We start from the raw sequence: 22,507 nt of genomic DNA on the forward strand, positions 1-22,507 counted from the left end.
TGGAATAGGTCTTCACAGTAAAAGGGAGTCCCTGGTTGAGTTCTCCTCCCTTCCCAGTTGTGTCGGGGTCTCCTGGCAGCACACACATAGATGGCCAATGATTTTATTAGCCACTGCTACATCTGAGATTTCTGACCCTCAGGATATCTTTTGGCGTATGGTTCCTTAGAGTTTAGGACAGCAGAACGTTTCCGCTGGCGTGGAGGCTGGGTTGTGAATGGAGGACAGAGGGTTGCATAAGGAACTGAGGAAGACAGGAACTGGGGACAAGATGACATAGGACAGATTTGGAAGAATATGGACTAGATCCAGTTCTTCCCCCTTCCCACTTCAGCACAACTGAGGACTAAGCTTCCCATCAATGCAGCAGCTGCCTGGGCTGGGGCAGCAACAGTAACGGCGAAGTTCATCTCCAAAAGCAGAACACCCATCTCACTAGTTGATTACCAAAGTCATACTCTTTGCCATGCCAACCAGATATTTAACCTGCTCTGAAAACCTCCAGTGTCAAAGATCCCACAGCCTTCCTAGCAGTTATGTTCCAATACAGCAGGTGTGCTCCAGCCTCTTCCTTCAGACAGCACTGCTTTTGGGACTCCATCTGCACTGACAGAGCAAAGGAAAATCAAGCAGGTGATGGGTGAGAAGCTTAAAAATATAGAGCAGTTGTAGAACTTGAGCCTTCCCGGAGGTCTCCTCTATCTTCATCTTCAGCAGGCACTCACAGAGTGAGGTAGATGGGTGGAGTGGGGCAGGAATAAGGAACCGATAGATTTCTAATTTGGGCCAAGATGCGGGACTATCAGATCTAACCTTCAGGGTCTTCTAGTGTTTTTTTAGCTAGGAAATATCTAATTCTCTCATTTCACCCAATTAGTAGATGCCATCTTCCATCCAAAATAAAACAGAAAAAAAAGCCCCAAATAATAGGACTCAATTATCAAAACTGATTTGTTCTTGGGACACTTTGAAGAGGCAAGTGTGATGAAGATGTGCATAACCTAGAATTTGCGTAGGGGAAATCTGTAATGCAACGTGAATCTGGACTGCCTTCACTGGAGCATCTTTAGAACTTTTGAAAACTGGTGTAACTCTGCAGACACTGAGGTAGCTCATGCTGGTTAATGCTGGCTGGACACTAGGTATTTTTTGAATGATACAGTGGGAATTTGAAAAGATGGACTATCTTAATTCACAGTATGTACAGGGAAGTACTTAACTGCTGCAGTTGTTTTTAATGCTGAAGCCGAGTGCAAAATTTAAATCTTAAAGTCAAATCTTAAATACCAGAAGAACAATTTGAAAGAAATCAGCTAGGCCACTTCTGTGTTAGAAGCTGGATACATTTATACCATATTATCTAATTGTTTTTGCATTATTTACTCAAGCATTTATAAAAGATTCAGCATCAAGGCAGGGAATATAGTTACAATGAATAATTTGCTTTCTTTATTCGGTGTAAATTAATTCAGGTCTCCAAGCACTATGGGAATTAGCATTATAAGCACAGTAAAAAAGGTTGAAATGGAAGTTTAAACTGATGCGCCATAAATGTTCCCATTGAACATTTTAAGCTTTTTTTTTTCTTCTCATTAGCACAGATTATTCTGTTTATAGATGCTGGGGTGAAAGAAGATTCCTGTTGTTAATAATAAAGACCCTCTTGTTAGGAATGGTCAAGAGGAAGGCTTAACATAAGACTTTGTAGGGATGCTCCACTCTAGGAAAGCGTTAATTCTTTCATTTAGGTCAGTGTCTATCATCATGTTGTAATCCTGGTGGGGGGGGTCCTCCACCTCTTTCTCCTTTGCTACTCAAGGATTATCATTGCATAGCAGTTAGTGCAGTTGGTTCTAAGCTCAGGCTGAACGCTCCTAGACAAGACAGCACAAATAGCACAGAAATACCAGTCAGGTAATCCAACAAATAATACAGAAATATCCAACCAGACCACTCCTATTAAAATATATTCCTGTGACTCAGGCTGTGTACATACAATACTGATGCACATCTGCCTATTACTTTCCACTCAGTTTCCTTCCCTCCTGTCCTTTCTCTTCTCCCTGTACCCCTAACTCTTCTTCATAGACTTTCTTTCACTGACACATCCATTTGAACTGACAAACTCGCTTCTGTACCACTGAACCAGGGAAGGGAAGTGTTTCTATGCAGTTTCATTGATTTGCATTCATTGTTTCGTGAGCACTGGTGGGGATAAAGCTCCTCTAAAGATGTTTCTCTTGTTATTTAAGAAAACTTTGAAGTTCTTTAATGGAATAAAAATTGAAATTAACCCAAAGCAAAATGGAAAGATTTCATTCTATCTCCTTTGGTCTAGATCTGGGCATTATGTGTCAGGGAATGAAAAATGCCTTATGTTACCATGCACTGCCTTATAAAAAAAGAAAACTTGCCCCCAAAACTTGCAACTTGACACACTCAAATTCCGGTTTCCCTTAATGAAGCACTCTCTGCTCATTGAATTTTTTACTGCATCAATAAATCACGTACAGTTCTCTTCCTGAATATAAGTAGGCTTTAGGTCCTACACACAGACGCCACCATTACAGCTCATCCAATGCATCAGCCAATGAAACCATGTGCATGCTTGGGAGTATAAAAGCCACGACCATTTTTCAAGACCATACACGACCTGGACAGTGTTATTAGAGGGCTTGAGTAACCCGGTAAGTGTCACACACCCAACCAAGTTAGAAGCATGCAAACAGATTACTCACCTCAAGCACAAGAAAAGCATAAAGGCAACTATAAGGGCCCCTACTGATATACAGTGCCCCAGGTAGTTTATGATGAGAGCAATCTTGTAATGGAGCGCATACTTCCTCTGGAGGTAAAGAGATAACATGATTAAATCAGCATGACTCTCTAAGCACTGACATTAAGGAACAGTTAATCAGTTTAGGAAACAGTAATTACTTTTCTTGACTTTAAAATGATATAATAGCCGCAGGGCTGATGCCTATGTATAAACCAAACATGCTGCCCAGGCAGAGAAGTACAGGCTTTGTTTCATTTCAGTTTGGGATTTGTCCACAGTTTCTTACAAATCTCAGAAAAACCATTTCCCCCCCCCCCCCCTTTTTTTTTCTGCAATTTCCTCAGGATTTCTTACTTTCATTATTACACTATTTTAAAACTTTGTCATTTTAGGGTGACAAAGCTTCCAAAGGCACATCTTCTCACAGTTTCAAAAATTATAAAACATTATTCTCTTAGGAAACTGCATGATCTTAATATGCCGGGTTATGCTACTTTCCTACTCAAATGGTTTGGTTTTCATACAAAAATAAATCAATTGTCAGTAAGAATAAATAATAAGCCCTTTCCATATGGGCCAATTTTTCTCTGAGGTACGTTTCTTGCAAGCTACGATCCTTATCTCTCAAATTGAGGGCAGAACCAATGCAGACTGAAAGAGCTGGAATCTGGTGGTGTCCCTTCAGTTTTGAGAGAGCCTGACGAACCAGAGATTCTGTTGTTTTTAGCAGCGACCCATGTGTGGTAAAACTTAATGTATTAGTGTCTATTTCCTAGGATGCTGGGGAGATTACTGGTAGGTTCTTGATCCTATAACCAAAAAGTTAAGTACAAAAGTGCTCCCACCTAAATCAGTGAATTTAGTGATGTGACCAAAATTTGACCTTGAAGTAACTGGAACATTCTTTATTGGTGGGCTGCTGGCTTCAGAGAAAAGAGAAGCATCTCCTCTCTTTGCCTGATGGATAGGAAGAAGTAGAAAAACACTGTTCAGATAAATACTGAAGCTGGTTAAAAATTGACAGAGGTTTGCTACTTAAAGAATAAATCCCCCTGAAAAAAGATGCTTATTTATTTAATTATTAGTTTTGGCATTTGTTTCTTTTCAGCTTAAGCAGATCTTTCCCCACTTTGGGATGCTGTCCTCCTTCAGAAGGAGACCTTTGAAAATGAACCACCTAAATTTCCTCCCTTGTGATAAAAATATAAAAGTAAAATCCTACAAATGGCATCAGTTTTCTAATTTTGGTTGGACTTCCTTTGTTTCATTTTTTCTGATAATTTCCCTTAACATTTTATTCCAGTCAAAGGAATTTGTCAGTGAATGGATGTTTGGATGAAACTACAACAACCAGCTGTAGTTAATCTGTTCCATTGTTCTGTGAAGATAGCATCTTCCAGCACTTTGCCAGAGATCGAGCAAGCGCTCTTGGAATCATTTTCGTGATGAAACCTGCCTATATCTTCAGCACATGGAGTAATGTGCTGTTTCTGGATAGAACTCAACCATGTAAGGTATTTTTAAGTCTATTATAAAATCCCCTAAAATAAACTTCCCCATGTGCAGGCCCATTTTCTGAATAGCCTTGAGGAGAAAACAAAACAAAACCCAAACCTGCAAGATCTGAATTCCACACTGAGTTTTATTTATTTTTAAGTCACAGGGACACCTAAAGGGGAAGAAAACACACTTGACCTGATGTGCCTACCTGAAATGCAATGTTGTACTGTTCAGCTAGTACCCTGGCAAATTGCCTTGCTTATTTACTTTCCTGCTTAATTCATAGAATCATAGAATATCTCAAGTTGGAAGGGAGCCACAAGGACCATCGAATCCAACTCCCTGCTCCTCACAGGACTACCTAAACCTAAACCATATGACGAAGAGCATTGTCCAGAATTGCTCATGCAGTGCTAGAAATCTTCTGGAAGATGACAATGTTTCTCCCAGGCCAAGGATCCTGCTCTTTGAATCTGACCCTTCAGCTCCCTCCTTTGGCTCCTAACCACTACTTCAACTTCACTCGAGTTTTAAGAAGGTTCAAAACATGAGAAAATTAATTGGAAAAAAATATTAATTAAGCTCCTCATTGATGCACTGATGCTGAAGGAAAAACAGGCACAACACATATTTTTTCTGTTGCTGACACTAACAAGGTTTCCTGAAGGCAAATTCAAATATCATAGAAACAAGAACTGCCTCAGTGCCTATGAAAAACTAAGCTGACAGGGTGGCAACATCACTTTCCACCAGCCTACATGCAATCTGCATCTCTGGTAGAATTGGAGACACCACCTTCAGGGCTGAAAAACACGTGCCCAGAATCAGTCATGTGTTGGCCAAAGCTCAGTTCATGTTAAATACTTGCATAACTCTTTTCTGTCTCACCCTCTTGAAGACTGAAACATTTAAAATGGTAACAACCTTATACTGTTACCCAATATTTCTCTGCTTCCAGGAAGATGTTTCACTTCACTAAAATGCAGATTTAAATCATATTCAGGCTTAGGAGGAGGGTCGTTAGATTAGAAAGGAGATAGAAAAGGAGGTGGTCTGGACACTCTGTGCTCTCTGGACCACAGCAGGTCTCATCACTGGAGTCCTCTTCCATGTACCTTATGCATGACAATCATGTTACATCAGACAGTGCAGAGTTATCTTCCAGCCAGCTTCTACCAGGTAAACTGAGGAAGCACAGCTTTATGTCTTTACTTGCACTGGCTTTGCAAATCTAAGGCACACTGGGCTCCCTGCAGCCAGATTTCAGGCTAATGATGGAGACATACTGTCTAGAGGACTTTTTCCTTTGCTTTAGCTAGGACGTGACTGCTAACCTATCCAAACCAAATCAGCTAATGATCTGAACTAATAACCACCTAATGACAGCACTCTTAGCAATCCAGATGACAAGGATCTTTCTCCCTCTAACAGAAATTCCTGGCAGGTCCTGCCAGTGTCTACAGCACATGTCTTCTTTTGAGGCTCTGAACTCCATTCCCAGTTCAGTCACTTCAGATTTCTTCCTGTTGCCAGGATGATCTCATCACCAATACAGTTTAAAGACACTACATCTCCTCTCCAAAGACTTTCAGAAGCAACTGGGAAGTATCTTTGTCATCCAAGATGCCTCTGAGTTCATTGCTTTCCTGTTCTAAGCCAGCTGGAAGATGGGTAGCTGTGGCTAATGTGACTGCGCTCCTAAGCAGGATACATTAACTTAAGCCCAGCATGGTGCTAACTCAGCTACACAGCTTGAAGCCACCTCAAAACATTAGCAGAACCAAATTCATATCCAGCTACCATAGGCCACATAGACAAGACCAAAGTTCCTAATTTATAGTGCTATTTGGAGACTAAGATGTATTTTTTGCTGCCTGAGACTCTCATTTGTCTTCTAAGAGCACAGATGTGTGCCAGACGCAGCAAAGGTCCCTTTGACACAGGAGCTTGCAGGCTGAGTAGAAGCTTTCCATTTGTCACACATTATGCCATCAAACAGCCAGTTGGATCAAAATGATTTCTGTACCTGATTCCTGTGCCTGGAGAAGGAGCTAACTGATTTTTCAGAGGATGGGATTCAGTCTGACGTTAGGACACATACATGTGGGTATCTACCCAACATCTAAACCAATATCTGAAGCAAGGGCTGGAAAGTTATGCACACACAGGCATCTAGTGCCCCTTGAGGTGCACTCAGGACACACTGTGCTTCCTAGCTGGTCCCGATGACTGACCTCCAATTGCTCCTGCTGAAGGACACAGGTATTCCAGAAGGCCTATGTCATGCCTGACATGCATGGAGATACACTGGGGTGTTTTAAACTACACCGTGTAACTACATGCAGGCAACTAGATCCCAGCCAAAGTGGGAATCTAGGAGCAAAGCAGTCCCAGAGCAGAGTTTTATCAGCTACTGCCACAGGTCTTGGCCACAAGTAAAGCAGTGATGTATTAATGCAATCCAGTGAATGTGTGTTACAGGAGCTTATGCCCCCTAAGACTAACCCTCAGCTGAAAAAAACTAAAATTTCCCTTGCTACATTACCAACAGCACTCTGTCATAAAGCATGTAGCACTGGTCACGGGGTTGATCTTGAAAAGTCCTGCTTTCCTGTCCCATGTATCAATCACTGCATCTGAAGTCAAACCATGTAAGTCTTTAGCATTCTGGCTGTGAGTGGCCAAGCTTGAAAGTAGTGTTGTTTTCTGTATTAAAAATAAACAGGGAACACAGGGCATACCTCCTGGCTGATGCTTAGCATCTGCTAGGATCAGTCAATAAATAACAATAGACCCACATGTATGCTTGCATCTCACCTTTAATCAAAACGGAGGATTAGGGAAATCTGTGGGGATTCTTTTTTTTTCTGAGATCACAAAGCAACCCAAGTATTCATCTGTAACACTGAGCATTATGTAGAGATTTCAAAAATATTCACAAATATTAATATTTGCAAAGCTTGTCGCAAATCTTTAAAGATCTAATAAATGAGTTTTTAAGCTTTTGCAAACAAGGGTGGGGGAACATCTGCACTTTCATCTGTTTAAGGAACATGCTATTTAAGAAGTTTTAAGCTATCACCATAGCTGCAAAGTTTTTAAAAGCAAAAACAGAGTAAAGGAAATAATCCTGTCCCCTAGTCACAACACTTCTCCAGCCTCTTCAAATAAAACTCCTCAGTATTTGCTTGTGCAGAGATAGCAACTGTTCAAGTCATGCAGACAAACACACAAAGAGTGTCATTAAAATGCAGCAGCATTTTCCTGAGCTGGTACAGCAGACTGCTACTATCAGCTCAGGTTTCCCATACTAGCTAAATCCCATCAAAGATTTGAAGCCTTCGCCCAGCTCTATTCCCCGTTCTCTAAGTCACCACTGGCTGCTACACACCCCCCCTCTTGTTCATTTTTAAGAGGGTAGTTTCACAGGACTGCAGATCCATTTCAGTCAGAGATAGTCTTCTGTCCCCCTCAACCCCAGCCACACTTTCAGTCCCCTTGCTTGTGCTGGCCCCAGCACACTTGCAATAATGCAATAAGATGTTTTAGGGAACTAATTCATCCAAAAGATGACCCAGCAAAAAGTTAGTTTTTCATTTTCAGTGGGTAAGAAATGAAAGGAAGGGCTGCACTGGGGTGGTCCCAACTTAGATCAGCTTAAATTGCCATGGGAGCCTCTCCACTACGCTAGACCACCTTGAACGTGTATCAGTCCCTCTGGATGGCAGTCCTGTACTGGTACATTTTTTCTTACTTTCTAGAAGCCTCTAGCAAATGGAGGTGTGTGGGGGTGAGTTACCACCAAATTACCTAGCCAGCGGGTAAGAGCAGGCACTCCTCAGCAGCTGGTGTGTAGTTATCTGTTTTCTGATTCATTTGTCAAAGCCCACATTCAGCAACAACATGGATCTTACAAGATGGATGTTGGGCCACAGCCAAAGCACATCATGACTGTTTTGGGTACTGCACTAGTCCATATAGTTCCCAAGTACTAAATCTGGATTAGCTCTGCAAGCAGCCCTCAGTAGGTGAGACCTTGTCTTCCTCCTCTCTGTTCACAACTGGCACAGCACAACTCCAATGACAGAATGAGCAGAATCAACCCCAAAACACAAAGAGGCCTGAGCTGCTGGGCTCCACCCTGGTTTTTAGAGGGGAAAGTCACCCCTGGCAGAGAGACAGCAGCAAAGCCTATGTGTGCTTGTGTCCCACCATAGCACTCAAAACAGGAGGAAGAGAAAGAGAACATGGCACGACAGGCTTGAAGTTTTAAACTGTGTGAGGATGAATGTCTATGACACCTCCAAGAAAAGCTGAGACATTTGGCAAGAAAAGGACTTGGCATAATAGCTTGCCTTTCTGAAGGAGCTTAACCCTATATACTAACTTCATTCTGTAAACTCCTATGTAATGCAAGACTGGCTCAATCTTTTAAAGACAGCTGGGACCCGAGTCTGCTTTTTATGTATTTGTCTGTTGCTGCCCCTTTACATATTTGCTGAAGGAAAAATGACACTGAGATCTGGAAAGGCCAGTTGTTGATGAGACCTCAGAACTGATAGGTACAGGGTGGAATCAGCTGGTGAAAGCTTATTTTTCAATGCCAAAGAAGCTTTTGGTCTTATTGTCATTATTACTAATATTTACTGTAGCAGCTGTAGGCTCTGAACAAAGCTAGGAAGGATCTGCGTAAACATATATCATCAGGGACAGAGCGTAATAAAGCATCCTTTTTTAAAAAACATGTGAGTAGGGGATATGGAGAGAGGATAAGTGATTTGCCTGAATTCACAGGGAGGATTTGTTGCAGAGACAGGAACTGAATCTGTGTCAGAAGTCCCAAATTAGTACGTTAACCTTAAGCTTAGCTTTGCATTCACGTATGCTGAGAAATGTCATTGAAAAGAATGAAGGGAAAAATACAGACCTTGTCATCCAGAATAGGCTCGCACTGAGAGTAGTTTATCTTGGAAGCCCATGTCCCATTGCCCAGGCATTCTCTGTAGGCATTTCCTGGTATGGACCAAAATAAAAGAGAGATGAACACTCTGTGCTGGACTTTAAACAGCCTAGCAATTTCACAGATTTAAGAAAAGGTTAACGAAACAGATTATTCACAAGGCAAATCAATTTATCCCACCTCTGTGAGGACTAGAACAGCCTGCTGAGGAGAGAAGAGGAGAGAAAAAGGACATAAATGCATCTAGAGACAACAAATATTTAAAGATACTTATTGATAATGTTTTCTTATAGCATACAGGTTCAGAAGACAGCAAAGGTATAAGAATGTTGCAAGAGAAAGCTCAATGTTAGTATGGTCTCTTAAAAAGCAGTTAAATGATGTATTAAAAAATGGGCAGAAAGGTTTAGGTCTTTAGCGCTCCACCTGGGAAAATGGTATGTGTATGGTAAACTTATTGCTGGACTCCCATTTATCCCACTGTAAACTAGAAGAAACATTCCTGGAGATACTGATTTTCTAGAGTCTTCCTACGCAACAACATCATTGGTAAAACTTCTGCAAATAACCTGGAAAAGGAGCAAGATAACCACATCTCCCAACCCTGGGGCAGGCAGACTGAGGAGACCACACGAGACTGTCTCTGAACAGATTTCAGAAATGCATACACCTAGGTTAGGATGTGTTCACCCATCCTCTATGAAAAAGAAACCACTTCTGATCTTTTTCCAAGGTGCCAGTGCTCCCAGAATGTAAGTGAAAATCATGAATTACTTTACTGAAGCAGACAGATTTCATGTCCAATTGCAATGTCACTCTGAGGAGCTCTGGGCACTGCGCATGGTAATATTGGGGGCGAGGAGGGGGGTTCCATTTCTGGCAAGCACTCCTATTCATCCTAAGGAATTCAGAGAGAAAACTATGCAGTTTTGCTGTACAAGCTACCTTCCTCCACCCATCAAAAGCACATCCAATCCCAAGCAATAGGTTTTTTCCATACTTATTTTGAACTGTGTCTTAGAAACAAGGGAATTAAAATAAAATGGGAAATTCAGAAAGATCCCCAAAGGACACATACAGACATCTTAATGAACTCTTCATGATGCTCTTGCTGCCCTTTACCCAATTTCTTCTTGGGCCTTTGCCATGGTCATTCAGTGCTAGTTCAGCACCCAGCCATCAAGAAAATAAGATGTCAAATAAAAGCATCAGACTGAACATTTCTAAAAGTGCTGCTGACAACGGCCATTGAAAAAAGTAGAAAGACTGTTGAAAAGGTGCTTTTTCCTACAGAGAAGGGAAGTCCACATGGAAAGCAACAAGGAACAGTTCACCTAGATGGTCCAGATTACACCACATCCATACAGATCACTGAATTTCATATTGCTGTTGTCTATTTGCACTTTTTCACTGTTTCTTCTTGGAGTGACACAGCCAAAATAAAATAAAATAACTGGTAACATTTGGGTCAACTACAGAAACTTGTGCTAAAGGTTAAGGACCTCAGTTTCGGTTTCTGTCACTAGTTTACAAATTCACACAATTCCCTCTCTTTCTTACTGGAGAATCAGGTATAGACTGCCATTTCCTGTGCAATTTTCCCCTGAAGGCTACACAGGTGATTAGACTTCTTTCCTCACTGCTCTGTTTATTATTATTCAACATCCCAAGCTAAATATATCTTGGGGCATCTTTTACCCTCTTCCTGTGAGACCAGGTCTGAATGGGATTCAGGTGGTTGGATCCAAGTTAACATCCCTGAAAACCCTTGTATTTGGCCCCTCCTTTTGGCCGGTGCTGAAGCTCTCTGTGCAGAATGGTTGCTGATTCTGAGTCTCTGCAAAAAATGTCTGACTCTCCAGACACTGAGTGGGAAGCTTTGATGCTTAATCAGATGTTGAATCCCACTTCCAAGATAGTGCTCATATGAAACCCTTGTTTTATTCATTCTGACTCTTCCTTTCCCTTGCTGTATCTTTCCAGCTCAGGCGTGGGGACCACAAACACAATCAACAATATGAGACACTTAGAATGTCCAACTGGGTCTACATAAGTACCTGAGAGGGAAAGGTGTTCTTGAATCAAGGAGTTATTTATCCATGCAAAAGGAAAACCACTTTTCTTTTTCTGACTTCCCTCTAGATAAGAAATTGACAGAAAACAAGAATAGCTTGAAGTTGGGTGAAAGAGAGGGGGAGTGTCAAAACTAGGGAAAGAAGACCCCTTTGACCCAAAGGCTCCCTTCAAACATTGCTCTTAGTTGAAAAAGAAAGCAAATATTAGGAGTGCTCCCCTCATCCACACTAACTTCTTCCTCTGCTCTTCTCATTGTTATTTCCATTTTACAGGTACAGAAACAGAAGCAAGACGTGTGTACATGACTTCCTGAAAATGACCTGGCAGGACCGTGGCAGAGCTGTGAACCACCACAAACCATGTATTCTACCTTATCAGGCCACGATGCCTCTGCCTCCTGCCCTGCATCTTCCCTGCTCATTAAAACCTTCTTTTCAGAAGGATAAATGTGTCTCATATTTCTTGTCCAAAAGAATTATTAGAGAACAGATCATGATCAGAAAAGCAAGATCAAGTGTAACAAATGCCACCCCTTTCCACCTCCATTTTGCTGTGTAACCCCTCCACTTAGAATATTAGGAGCCACAAAATGTGCCTCTGAGCTCTCTTTCAGTGCAAATGCAGGAATCCTATACAACACCCACATCAAAGCAGTTCTTTGCGAAACAGTGAACTGGGTGTATGAGTTGTCACACCGGACTCTTACATGGTGAGTATCTGAACGAGAGGAGGATAAAATCAAACTCTGAATTTCTCTAGTCCAGAATCTCCTCCAATATCAGCCACTTCTCGGAAACAAAAGCGGCTAGTAGATCTGACTTCTGGGAATGTCTCATTCCAAACTCTAGTAGTCATAAGTAATTTATACTCCAAAGCAAAGGTCTTTTTTCTTTCTTCCAAATGTCTTACAGCATTAGTTCTAATAGCCACATGGAAACAAGTTTCCGATCATACTGAATGTATTTTCATATATCTATTTTACTAACATAATGCAGATCTTCTACCCAGTGCTTTAAAGGAGAAATATCTGATTTAGTGAGTGAGGTAATATTAGAGAGTAAGAGCCTCACTGCAGGCATCTGGAAGACGCAGCTCTTGTTCATGCACTGATGAATCCCATGGCATATAGTGAGTCTAGCATTTCTTGGCAACATTGGACCAATTGCATATGCACCAGACAGAGGCTTACTTTGTTCACAGACAGGAACATCTGGCATGTGCTGAACTTCTTGTGTGCGTTTATGTATCTCTGCACAGAAGACCCTGGATAAAATAATGGCAACTTCAAATAATCGTCTTAGGCTTTTTCACAGCAGCAAACAGCTGCTTCATAGCATCCCTACTTACTGTCAAAAACAGCACAGAGAAGATGAAACAATAACAGACACTGGACTCAGCGACAGACTGAGACACTGGGACATGCGGAGTTGTAGCACTGATCAAAGCAGGAAAGAGATGCCAAAAAGATGACAGATACATTGGTTCTATGAAAGACAGCAATGGAAGATACGTGTCCCCCAGCTTCAGGGTATGTAAAGGAAGAGAAGAAGGAAACCACAGTCAGTGATCTTACCAAGACACTTCTATGATCTCTTTGGTGATTGAACATGCTAAAGAATATTCCTTCTCACCTGGTTTTCCAGTGAGAACTGGGATTAATGTGCTTTGTGCTAGAAGCATTCTTGCCCTTTGCTTTAAAACACTGTGTACAGAAAGAGACTGGATTAAGTTCAGTTTTTCTTAACGATTGTCTTGAAAAAATACAGAGAAAATGTAAGAGTCATGATGGAGAACTCCATTGTAGAAAGAGACAATGAACACCCAGAAAGAAAAGAACAGTTACATGATCTTTCTAGGGCAACAATAGCTAATGAGAGCTATTAGCACTATTTCTTTTCTTCCTAGTTAAAAAAAAAAAAAAATTGTGCCAATTTTCATTTTCTTAGACAAATGGCATACTGAAGAACTCAGTATACTTTCTCTTCTTATAATTTCTCCTTCCTTAGTGACTTTATTCTAAAGAACAGATACACAAAATAAAGACATTTTTGGTAGTTATAACGTGGGGTTATTTGTGCTTTGTGTGCCCTTGCACTCATATAATACAACTGGACAAGCAGATTTAATCTTCGTGCAGATGAATACTGAGCGGTAGATGACTCATGATGACACAGGAAACACACAGCCATTTTACACATAGCTTTTGACACATCATCCAATATTCATTTCTGTGCTTCAGCCTATGGCCTCTTCCTTGACTTTGAAAATGTTGATTTCCTTTTGTTGTGGATTATTAGCAATGTTTGTGGCACTTGGTTGCTTCTGCTTCACCATCAGTTCAGGGGACGGGCAAGGAGGTAAAAGGGAACTCCCTGAATAGAAAGAAATATCCAGTAGGGCTCAGACTGTCACTCAGGTTGCTAGCTTCCATTAAATGTATTTCATCCTCTCCAGGCCAGCCAGCGTAACATGTGCATTTTCATATTTCTTCTAAGGACTGATTCAGTCATGCTGATCATAGTCATATTCTATCAATAAAGCCGATTACAGCAATGGCAGTGTTCCCAGAGTCAAACGCAGCAATTAGAGCCCCTCAGACAGCATACTGCAATACTTTCCACTACTGTTCCTGGTCTGCAGTGGTGGCTGCTGTTTTGACAGCCCAATGCCAGACGTTGATTCTACACACCAGCCAACATTTCAGCTCCATACACAATAGAGATGCACATACACAAAGACAGTGGAAGTACCAACATTTGCAGTTCTCATGGGCTCTAACGTGATGTGAAAGGGATCTCCATTTCTGGAAAACTTTGTATCACATCATAAAGAGGTAGGTAAAAGATTTGAGCATGACTATAACAAAGCATTGGCAGGAATAGAACCGGGAAAGCCTATTCCCTACAACCAGCCACCCATAGCAGGAACAGGGACTCTTCGATGTACGAAGCTATTGTAAAAGCAATACTTGCCGAAAAGTCCTAGCAAACAAAATTGTTCCAATCCACTTCATAAAGTCTTTGTTAGCAACGTGTCACTGTTCACTCTTAGCTTAAATAGTCCTTAAGAGTCCCTTCAGCAAGCAGGGAATTTTTACCACTGCAGATTTCACAGGGTCTTCAGAAATGACCTCCTGTTGGTAAGCGTTCAGGAATCAGCAGTGTGGTGAGGATACCGTAGGAAGCAGTATGGTGCCAAATCTCCCTGAGTCCAGCTTTTGGGAAAGGCGTGCCAAGCTCAGTCTATTTTTTTATGGTTCTTCTCTGAATAAAGTCCAAGAAACAATCAAATAACTACACTCATATATGCTTGTACATACATACCCACATACACACACACTACTATATAGAACTTGATCTTTTCTTAGTGGAGTATAAACATTTAAGAGCAAGAGAGAAATTCCAAGGTGGAGATCAAAAGCTCATTGAATGGAGAAGAAAAATACAGTGTTGCATTTATCCAAAAACTGATCATGATAATCACAACTCAGCCTGGTTTTGGGGTAAACAAGATTTTTAAGAAACCCCAGCATATCTGTTGTTTAAATAAAGAGAAGCCGATCAACCCAGATTTGAGCAATGTATCCCCAAACAGCCCATACACCACTAATAATGGATAATGATTTTGATCTGACATGGAAGGACATGAGAGAAGCTGGCAGACTTTATTTATTCTTTTTGCAGGACTCCTCACACTCAGGATAGCTGGTGTTTGATGAGGGGGGAGACATCCGAACTCTGTTTACAGCTTTGCCCATAACCCTATTCAGCACCCCTGCCACTCAGTACTGGTATGACAAGACTAGTTCTCGGAAAACTGGCATGGGATGTGAGCAGTTTTTCACAATTAAGCTTGGGGACCTTTATCCCAGAACAGTAGTGTGACTTTTAGCTACCTGAACTCATGCAAAATGAATTCCTTCCCAACATGTTACACTTTATTAACAACGCTGCTAGAGACTCATCTAAAAAGACCTCAGTGTCTAACCAGCAAATGGAGCAGCAACAGTCAATATTTGTCATCCCAACTGCGATTTTGCTGCTACTTAGAAACCACTGAATTTGGATGACTGTGATAAGTCTTAGTATTCAGTATGACTGACTGCTTCAAAACTGCAAGTGCTTACATGAAGATTATATTTCAAATACTGATAACCAGTAACACCAGGCAACAAAAGTAAACACACACACACAGAGTAGCTGCAAAAGCTATACCAATAGGTGGATTGAAAACTGGCTGAATGGCCAGGCCCAGAGGGTGGTGACCAGTGGCACAAAGTCTAATTGGAGGCTAGTAACTAGCAGTGTACCCCAGGGATCAAAACTGGGTCCAGTCCTGTTTAACATCTTCATTAATGATTTGGATGATAGGGAAAAGTGGACACTCAGCAAGTCTGCAGATGACACCAAACTGGGAGAAGTGCCTGATAAAGCCAGAGTGTCATGCTGCCATCCAGAGGTACCTTGACAGGCTGGAGAAATGGCCTGACAGGAACCTCATGAAGTTCAACAAGGGGAAGTGCAAAGTCCCGCACCTGGGGAAGAACAACCCCGTGCACCAGTATACACTGGGGGCTACCCAGCTGGAAAGAGGGCAAATGGTATCCTGGGCTGCATTAGGTAAAGTTATTGCCAGCAGGTCAAGGGTCGTGATCCTTCCCCTCCACCCAGCACTGCTGAGGCCACCTCCAGAGTACTGTGTCCGGTTTGGGGCTCTTCAGTACAAGAGACACATGGACATACTGGAGACAGCTCAATGGAGGGCCACATGATGACTAAGGGACTGATGCACCTCACCTGTGAGAAAAGGCTGAGAGAGCTGGGACAGTTCAGCCCAGAAAAGAGAAGGCTCCGGGGGGGATCTTATTAGTGTACATAAATAACTGAAGGGAGGATGCAAAGAGGACAGAGCCAGTGGCCAGTGACAGGACCAGAGGCAATGGGCACAAACTGAAACACAGGAGGGTCCATCCGAACATTAGGAAAAACTTTTCTACTGCGAGGGTGACTGAACACCGGCACAGGTTGCCCAGGGAGGCTGCGGAGTCTCCATCCTTGGAGATACTTAAAAGCTATCTGGACATGGTCCTGGGCAACTGGCTCTAGGTGGCCCTGCTTGAGCAGAGGGGTTGGACCAGATGACTTCCAGTGGTCCCTTCCAACCTCAACCATTCTGTGATTCTGTGATTAACAGGACATCATTATGCTCTGGAACAACATTAAAACACAGCTTAGGTTCAGTGCTTTACGTTAGTTTAAGAGGTAAAACCTTAACCTTATTTCTAACAGCAGATGATGTTGCGTTTCCGAATGGAATATGCAAAGAGGAGTATTTGATAAGTGACTTTTCTTTTTTTTTTTTTTTTATATTGACCCTGTTGAAGAACATAAAGCCTTTTAGGTAGCGGTAACTCAATCTGTATAGATTGGCCTGGTGGCAGGCTTGTATTTAGTCAGTAAAAGGCCATTAAAAGATGAAACAAACAAGAGACAGGAGCACAAGGTAAAGGTAAGTGGATGTAATTCCCAGCAGGAAGTAACTACATCCTTCCAGTCATTAGTGGGTGAAAGACAATTCCAGACACGGCAGGCAAGCACTACTGTAATGGATCTTGTCCTTGACAACTGGAACTAAGCTGGTTTTGAAAAAGATTTTAGTCATCTTGCTGTGTCTCATGTAGATGACTTTCTGACAAGGTTTAAATTTCCAGTCATCTTTAAAATGAAAATCTGCCTTCTCTTAACTATTTATGCCTCTGGTCCTGGATCCCACACACACAGAGTGGCCCTATAATCTTGAGACAAGTTCATCTGCTACTGGAGTGAAGGGAATAAATAGGTAAATGAATAAATAAATAAAACACAGTCTGTTAAGTTCTGAGCTGTGCACAGCTAAGGGTATTTGACTGCTTTGACAGCTTGCTGATCCATGTTAGCTGTCAGCCAAGCTGAAATGAAGGGTCCATCAAACAGAAAACCAGAACCCCCACTGAACAAACTCCCTAGAAAATACAAAGTTTTGGAAAGTGGAGTTAGCAGTAACTATGGCAATCTCAGAGAATCACAGATGCAGTAACCAACTGAAAGAGCACAGTGGGTCATGTCATCCATCTCCCTACCAACAGGATTTGTTCAGTCCAGATTAAAAAAATGTAAGCCCCAAGAATTTCTAGTAATTGCTTTGTAAATCTATTTCAGATAGTCTGTTAAATCTCTCCACTGGGAATTTTTTTGCTGATATCCTAAATAACTTTTTTTTTTCTCCTCCTTTTTAAGACAACTATTAAACTCTTTGCCTCTGCATTGCCCTCTGACCAAGTTGAATAACTTGCCTTCCTTTTCTGGGTAGGTTAAACCTGCATATTTACCACAAGCCAGAGTTCAACCTTGTAATTTTAGAATACTTGCAACTAGCTTTGTTCAGCACATCTTACCAGTCCTTTGCTACACTGGCTTCAGGCCACAGCAAAGCAGGCTGTTGAGCAGCCACTTAATGGTGCTCCCAACACAGAAGTATTTATGCAAAGTCTGCCAATGGAAAGCAAGTACAAATAAGTGAGGCTTTTCCTTACATTTGCAACATTAAAATAGGTTCTGTGAAATGTTGGCCTTTAAAATTAGAAGGGACAGTGGAGAAAAACTGTCTTGTCTCAGTGCCAGGCTTAAAGCTGGATGACATTTTCTGAGCTGAATAAATTACTTTTGAAATACACAGTTTTGGGGCAAATCACTTGTTAAGTCTGGTAAATTGGACCCAGGTTTTACCCTCCAAAAAGAAAAATTTTAGAAAAATTCAAGGAACATAGAAGTAAAACAAAATAAAACATTCCAGTGTTGAACATTGTAGCCCCTAAGTTACTCACAACATGGAGTGCTTCGACTTTGGTCCTTCCACTGTTGGACTTCAAGAGGAACTTGAACACAGTTCAATGGATTCCTTCCTTTCAGAGTGTCCTAATCACTGGGATATTGCGAGATTTTCCCAGTGTCTCCTCCAAATAATTTTTATTCATTTAATGTTCAAAATAAGACACTTTGCTTTGTATCAAGCAAAAATTTTTCTCTTGGGTACTTATCCACCATGATCCCCAGTAAATCCACCAGGAACTGCATGATATAAATTCCTTAGATTGGCTGCTCAGATTTCATAGGATTCAGATCAAATGAGACAGAAAAAAACCTGTGTTGCATAAAGGATACATCACTTTATGTGTATACTATTCTTAGCCCTTTTTCAAAGTCTCAGGAAAACAGCAAGCCTCTAAAAATAGGGGCCGAATCATGGGGCTATAAATTATTTATTCATGTGCCATCTTTCCTCTTTGGTGGGCTTCTTCTGATTGTTGCAGTGACAAGCTACAGCCAGGTAGGATTCACAATGCACCGGTACACTGCTTGCTATTTCTAGAAATCATAAGTGACAGTGGTATAATTGTAACAGCAGTCAGACGTCCATGAGATTGAAAAGAAAAATCTCTCTCCACATACTTTATTTGTGAATGAGGAATATTCAGACAAAAATAAGGAGAGGAAAGAACAGTTATCCAACCAATGCTTATTACTTTGTACATCAGCCAACACCATCCTGAAAGCCAAGCATTGTGCAAAGAGAGAGGTCTTCTTAGATGTCATGGTTGGGGTTTTTTTGACATTCATGTACAATTATAATGCACTTATGGAAGAGTCTTGGAAGGCAGATAAATAATACTTTAGGCAAAAAATATTGCCCTAGAAAAATATTTCTGACCTCAACTCTGTCTAGCTCACCAACCTGATGTTTCTTCAGGCTTTCAAGCATGTAAGAAACTTTGCTCAGCTTTCTATTGTTTTATTTTGCCAAGAAGTCTTAAAATGCTTTATGAGAAGCTCAAGCAGTCTAATTATGCTCACTTTCTGTATCGATTTCCTGTCTGCTAAAAAGCTCAAGTGATTCACCCAGGTCATATAACATGTCAAAAGCAAAGGCAGGAACAGAACCTTTTAGAAGTCCTCCAGACTTCTTCAGTTTAGAAAAACATTTCTCTGGATTTCTACCCCAAGGCATACTCCATTAGCCATACTGATAAAGATTATAGTCTTGCCCACACCTTTGCGCCCACTCTTACACAGACCCTCTCAGTTATGTATACAGCACTTCTGAACGCAACTTTCCTTAGACAAGTTGAGCAGGTTTAATGGTTGCTAGACTGTAGGAGTATAAAAGGGCATCCAAGGTATACAGTTCTGTTTCTCTGTATGTCTTTCTCCATCTCCTATTTTTCACCTAAGTGAAGGTCCAAGAATCAACATTTATTAAAACTTTTCCAGGCAACGCCTGGCTGCCTCCTAGACAGATTGGCTAGGAACCTACTTGGTGTGTTGCCCTGTTCACTGCAAACCGTACTGAGACCTGGATCACACATGTACCTCCTTCCTGGGCCAGCCAGCTGTTCCCTTGCTTCTCATTTCTGAGATGTGCCTCACTGCTGAGCTGTGGCTAGATCTTGGGCTATGCTTTCACCTTCTTAACAACAGCTAATTCCAGGACCCACAGCCTGGCCTCTGTGCCCCAACCTCTTTTCTCCGAACTCCCGTGACTGACCTAAGTAGGTTCCAGTCCAGAGTTTCTGATTCTGATGTATCTCCACTGTGCTCAGCAGGTCACTCTTGTCCTCGGCTGGGGCTTCCTGGCAGCAAGCATTGCCATTTTAGCACCTTAAGAAAGATCCCGTAGATTGAATTGTGCAAAGCTGTTAGAAAAGTGGCTCTTTTCAACTTTGCTCAGTGAAATATCTGTTAATATAAAACTACACACAAAGGAAAGTACACATTCTTTTTGACTTTCCAATCCCTTGCAAGTCAATGCCACAGAGTTCACCTCAGGAAATGCAAACACAACTTCTTGCAATATTTTTTACTCTTTTCATTCCTCCAGGGTTACCAAAAACTGCTCCATAAAATACAACTCTTTGATAGTGCATATTCTGTTTCTTTCGAGCTTCGTTTTGAACCGTTTCAGGATTGAGGTGTGGACAGTGGCAGGCAATCCCCAAATGGTTGCCCTTTCCCAAAACAATCACTCCTCAGAAGGATGATTGCGGAATTATCCTGGAAGCTGCTTTCTTCGTCACATGTCCTTACAGCTCCTGTTAATCATTCAGCAAAACAGAATTATTTTTCATTTCTCTAATTATTATCCCTATATACTGTTAATTTTCTTAGGAAATTATTTATTTCATGTCTTGTAATCAAGAAAACTCTTGTTCTGAAATGCCAGGACCATGCTGTTACAGAAACAGCTGAGGGAACACCAAGAAGATGGGGAGAAAGAGAGAGAAAACTGAACAGGCTCACTACCATTTGATAAATGCTCAGTTAATCCTGCTTTCACAAACATGCAAGTGCACAGTTTTTTCCTCATACTGACTGACATGACAGAGTTTGGCCCACACGTGTCAAAAGCACTAAGGAAGGGTAAAAAAGGAAAATAATCCCTTCTTTCTAGTGTCTGTCAAAAAGTGCTGCAGTGCCTGAAATTAAAAGTATACCCTGTAATACTGTGCAAAGTTCATAATTTTGAAACAAATGGAGGTTACTTTCTTCTGTATTGTGTTACTGTGCTGAAGTTGAGATGAAGATGCAGGGTGAGTCTGCAAACTCGCAAGGCTATTGGCACTTTGCAGCTAATTCCCCGAGACAGCACATATGCAAATATGAATGCACATAGAACCCAACGGTTTTCAGTTCAGGCCTGCATGTATTTTTAAGCAGAAAGATAAAAGCAGGAGATTATGAAGCAATCTGTATTGAACTATTCCTCAGGTTACTGCCTTTTCCCTTTACCAGCTTGCTGGCACAAAAAAAAAAAAAAAAAAAAAGAAAAAATATTACCGAACCTCTCCATTCTAGCTGAACAGAAACCACAATTTATTTGACTCCCCAAAAAACTGTTGCAAAAGAAAAGTCTGAAATTCATGCTGGGCTTAACATTTCCATACACACCTATTCAAATTAATCTTTGCTGAAAGGCCAGGTATCACACACAAGAAAGATTAAACATTTGTCACTCATTTAGCATGCACAGATATCACTACTTCTAGTTCAGCAAAGTCACAGAAACTTGGATTGCTGGAAACTTAAACAGCACCCTAGAGCAGTCTTTCTTCATGCTTGTCCTATTCTTATACTCCTTTCTACATATGAAACTGAGCTCAAGATTAAGACATATAAATTCTGATGTCATGATGCAGATGCTCATATGTAAGTGAAGGTTATAATGTACATGCTGCTAGATAGACATCCAGCACTATTTGAGATGGCCCGTGGTGTCCATGATATCCACTCAATCCAGGCCATCCAAATAGTGCTAAATTCTTAAGTTTAAGCAAGTGAATTGACCCCTAGTTATTGCAGCCAGCACAGTCTAGACAGATTCAGCTGATCAGTGGCCATTTACTTTACAGAGCTGATTTTTTCTTCCATTGACTACATCTATATTTGCAATAGGGGGAACTTAATCACCTAGAGCACATATAAGCACCTTCATACAGACAACTAAATTTAGGTGTCTGGGCTAAACAAAATATTGGCCTGGATCGGCCTGTAATTTGATGTGGAACAATCACTCCTATGTCTGTTTTAAAGACTTCCCTCACTTGAGTCTGGATGATGTAATTGTTTTAAGAAACACAGGCTATCATCCAACTAGTGTTCATATGGATCATGCACAAATTACTAGGAAAAATTCTACGGCCCAGAACACGTGGGAACTTCCACCTACATAGATACCTAAAAAAACCCCATGAGTGAGAAAGGTGTAGCCTAAGAAAAGGTTCTCCCTGCTGGTTAGTTCAACAGGTCATTAATTCTCCCATTGTTCTGCAGTGGTTGCGAGTTTCTGCAAAGCACCGAGTCTGGAGGAGGAAAGTCATTACCCAAGGGTGAAGCACAATTTGTTTCTCAGCCTGATAGACTAGGAGAGCACAGAGCTATGAAACTCCCTGCCTAACCCCCTTCTGGAAGGCTGTCAGGGCACAGGCTGATAATGATGTTTGATCTTTATAGTAATTGCCTCTTAGTTGAAATTTAGAATTCAATTAGTCACTTGCCATAATTACTGAACGCACAGAGAGATGGCAATGACAATGAGAGGTGTAACTGTACTTTATTACCAGTAGTAAAACACTGTGGAATTGAGAAGCACTATGATCTGAT

The 22,507-nt window shown here is 41.3% G+C and overlaps 1 protein-coding gene across 4 annotated transcripts in view; it reads right to left on the reverse strand.

Annotated features, from left to right (window-relative positions):
• Positions 1 to 22,507, reverse strand: part of CRHR2 (corticotropin releasing hormone receptor 2) — a 163,017-nt gene that overhangs the window by 66,057 nt on the left and 74,453 nt on the right. For 3 of the 4 annotated variants that reach the window (XM_030010263.2, XM_030010264.2, XM_030010262.2), the window contains 2 exons: positions 9,207 to 9,292; positions 2,739 to 2,845 (listed from right to left, as the gene is read on the reverse strand). In XM_030010263.2, the coding sequence (XP_029866123.1) occupies positions 2,739 to 2,845; positions 9,207 to 9,292 (193 nt within the window). Of the gene's footprint in view, positions 1 to 2,738; positions 2,846 to 3,624; positions 3,737 to 9,206; positions 9,293 to 22,507 lie in introns of those variants that run through there. The other variant, XM_030010265.2, reaches the window with a different exon arrangement.

Source organism: Aquila chrysaetos, chromosome 3 (assembly GCF_900496995.4).
Source record: "Aquila chrysaetos chrysaetos chromosome 3, bAquChr1.4, whole genome shotgun sequence".
Lineage (NCBI taxonomy): Eukaryota > Metazoa > Chordata > Aves > Accipitriformes > Accipitridae > Aquila > Aquila chrysaetos.